Source organism: Glossina fuscipes, unplaced genomic scaffold (assembly GCF_014805625.2).
Source record: "Glossina fuscipes isolate IAEA_lab_2018 unplaced genomic scaffold, Yale_Gfus_2 27, whole genome shotgun sequence".
In the NCBI taxonomy this organism is placed as follows: domain Eukaryota; kingdom Metazoa; phylum Arthropoda; class Insecta; order Diptera; family Glossinidae; genus Glossina; species Glossina fuscipes.
Window position 1 is genome coordinate 10,151,067 of NW_023998422.1, and position 3,706 is coordinate 10,154,772.

Genomic DNA, 3,706 nt, shown 5'->3' on the forward strand with positions numbered 1-3,706 from the left:
CTGAAGTAAATCACTGTAGCAATCGCAAACTTAGTAAAGCGGCACACAATAATTGCATGGCTCATAAATTATAAAATTGATTGCGTGTAACGTATGAATGGAAGCTTTTTGAATATTTCTACGTGCGTGACTTTTGACAGACAAAACAGTGATGTATTTATGAAAACAGAAAAAATCATATGCTTCATGTTTTAGGCACAGTACATATATTTCTATCCATTTCTCTATAAAAAAAAAAAATGGTTTTCGTTTTATTAATTGCATTTTACTTGAAAAAAGTCATTTTTGAAAATAAGCTTGTCGCTTATGCTAACATCATTTGTATAAACAAACATTCGACACATAATTTTACTTTAGCTTTAGTTAACTGTTGACTCATTTTGGTTCTCAATCTCATCGCATAACGCAAACATTGTGTTTGCGTTCAGTAAATCATAGGTTTAGCCGAAGAAAAATGTTTAGAATTAAATAAACGCGTGATAATTTTGCGAAAAATGTATAAAAGGACAAAAAAACGTAAGAAAATTTTAATTTAAATAATCAAAGCGGAAGCTAGTCTAAAATATATGAAACATTAAAAACTTCGGAATTTATCCCAGCAAGACGAAATATTCTTATAAACACTTATGTTTGGTATCATTGCCACAGTAACTGCTATCGATATTATATAAGCTTTATCTTTTTAGCGTCGGGGTGGATCTATTGTCGCAACTTCCTTAGCCAATGTATATTCTTTATTACCAGAAAGCTCAATTTTTCGAAATAAAAAATCGAATACGAAATCAATTTGAAAATTTGTTATCGCGATTATGAAATCCCAAAATAGCTTGATAAAACGTCAAAATTAAATATTTGTACTAAAATATGCAAACTCCCAGGTACTTTCTACAATGTTATTTAATCCTTGAATGTTAATCTTATTCCCAAACGATTGACAAATATATAAGACTTGGTAACATTGCGAATAAAAAAACCAGTCGTAGGAAGTGGAGGAGTGCAAGATTTGTATAAAAATAATTTTTAGTTATGGATTGAATGGCTAAAATCCACATGTAAATAGTTATCAAGGAAAAAAAATAAAACTACAAAATTGTTTAATAAAACTTTAATAAATAGCAATAAAAAAGAATTTCTTCATAATAACAAACATTCAAGCAAAGGCAATTTTACAATTTGTGAATTTTGAAGAAAAAACTTTGTTATAATGTATTAGTAAGGTAACGCCCACTTAAAACGAAAACCGAAGGCGTACAATCCAAGCAAACTTGCATCACTTAGTGCGGAGGTCATCGAAGGTAAGGAAGGTGTTATGAACTATGATTCTTCGTTATTGTTGTTGTTTTGTAATGTTTCTGAACTTTCTTGTTTGTTTTTTTTCATAGGTTCCTGTAATAAATCAAATACACCATAAAGATAGAAACGTGTGTAGTGTGTAGTATCTGTGTTGTGTGAGTTAAATGGCTGCTATAGACGACACGCCCACGCCGCACATGCTAATCACTTCGACCGATGCATATACAAAAGTAAGCGAACAGGGTGTGTTATCAATAGATAATGGGTGTGCCAACAATGGCCTAAGGGAGGAGAAAATGCATTCGAGCAAAGTTCGTGATTCTGTTAATGGGATAAAACCATCGCAAAACATTTTGTTGGCGGCAACTGTTATTAAATCTGAACCACCTTTAGATATCTACGATAGCAATACATTAGACGAAGATAACAAAAGGGCCTCGCCACAAATACGCTTAACGCCAACTAGCAAGCTCTTGGCTCCTCAATCATCATCAACAACTGATCCTTTATTATTGAAAAAGAAATACGCTTGCCCTTATGAAAATTGCACCAAAAGCTATGGGAAAAGTTCTCATTTGCGTTCTCATCTTACATGGCATACCGGAATAAAGCCTTTTGTGTGTCAAGAACTTGGCTGTGGTAAGGGATTTACTCGTTCCGACGAACTAAATCGTCATGTACGCACTCATACCGGCGAAAAACCGTTCGAGTGTATGCAATGCACAAAACGATTCTCGCGTAGTGATCACTTAAGTAAACATTTGGCAACGCATGCCAAACAAATGACAAATGGTAACACTAGAAAACCGAGGACAAATAAACAAGCTATAGCTATCGGACCTGCACCTACAAAAATTATAAAAGTTGAAAGCGATGATATTAAAATGGATTGTAATGATGGTATACATTTTATGGCCTCAATGGTAGAAAATCGTCAGACCGCCTCGCCAGAGAATTTAACTGATGAAGCCATACTGCCGATAGAAACAGTAAAAATTAAATTGGAAAAACCTGATTATAGTGAACATCAATATCATATGGTTAACGCAATATCTATGCCGGCATACAGTGGAGATAATGCTGAGAATGAAGATAACAAGCCCGATTTATTAAATCAAGGTTATCAAGAGCAAGAACATTTCGAAGCTCCTCTTAGTCCATCATTGCTAGTGCCTGAAGTTAAAATGGAACCTGGTATAAAAATTGAACCAGAAGTCTATATAAAAAATGAAATAATGTATGATCACAACGACGATAATGAAGGAGAAGAGCCCGACGATAACGCCATTATGCCTGAAGCTAATCTACCACCTTTTAATAATGTAAACCCACAATATAGTCTTTTACATACTACTTCTGTTGATAGTGTTTACGATCCGGAACGACCTTATAAATGTACGGTATGTTCCAAATATTTTAAACGTCAAGATGATCTCAATCGACATATGCGGGTGCATACCGGTGAAAAACCATTTAAATGTAACGAATGTGATAAGGGTTTTAAGCGTAGCGATCATCTTAAGAAACATTTGAATACGCACATCAGGCTAAGATGAGTTTTGCGGGGCATCGACGACGGTGATAAGATAGTAGCGAAGCGTAAGAAGGCAATTGGAATCTAAAACAAGGGACGAGAAGATTTCAATATCGTAACTGAAATAAAATAGTTACGCCTGCGAAGTCTTTCATCACCTTTTGCAGACACTTGTACATGTTTTATATTTAAAAAAAAAGAAAAACACAAAAACAAAAAAAGGCGAATTCGATTTCTTTTCTTTTTCTGTTTGGTATTATATTAAAATTTATAATTGTGTAATGCTAAGAGCAAGCTTTACTTGAAGGCTGTTTTCAAAATATAATTTATTTACCACCCAAGCAAGTAAGGCTTTCCTTAGGTAATGTTTTTCAATTCCTTTACAAGAAATGAATAAATTATATGAAATTTTTTTATTTTTTTTTTTTTCTAATATTACTTTAAAGCATTCGTAGCGTTGTGTATGTATTCTTGATATATTATTACTATTATAATTAGTATGGACTTAATATAATAAAAAGAAAAACAAGAATATTTATATATAAAGGGTGGGTCCACTGTTGGTCTTTTTTTCTATGTTAGTCAGTCTTCGGTAACATATAACAAGTTGAATTTGATACAAGCATAGCCGTTGACTGGCACTGCCTTCTAAGTGAAAGTCTTTATGAAGAAAGAATATTTATGAAATTTGGTAAGATTCGTTGCTCGATTGTGGAGCGCATCGAAAAGGTCAGCATTTCATCATTTCACACAAACCGCACTTACGGTAAAATGAAGTCTCTGTGAAGAGCGAAACTTGCCCGCTAGCCATTAGAAGGAATTCGATTTTCTAGCTACGGTTTATACCGAATTTCGAACATTGGCCTTAATCCTTATGAA

At 33.6% G+C, this 3,706-nt stretch overlaps 1 protein-coding gene across 1 annotated transcript; it reads left to right on the forward strand.

The window, feature by feature from the left end:
• The first annotated feature begins 871 nt into the window (after nucleotides 1-871).
• Nucleotides 872-3,275, forward strand: LOC119635713 (zinc finger protein 184). The gene is made up of 2 exons (XM_038030684.1): nucleotides 872-1,295; nucleotides 1,383-3,275. Exon 2 carries the CDS (start codon nucleotides 1,458-1,460, stop codon nucleotides 2,847-2,849), a length of 1,392 nt encoding a protein of 463 aa, XP_037886612.1. The 5' UTR covers nucleotides 872-1,295; nucleotides 1,383-1,457; the 3' UTR covers nucleotides 2,850-3,275.
• Nucleotides 3,276-3,706: the final 431 nt, after the last annotated feature.

What these genes read in the sequence shown, in the direction of transcription:
- LOC119635713 (XM_038030684.1), top strand. Translation starts at nt 1,458, where the DNA reads ATGGCTGCTATAGACGACACGCCCACGCCGCACATGCTAATCACTTCG.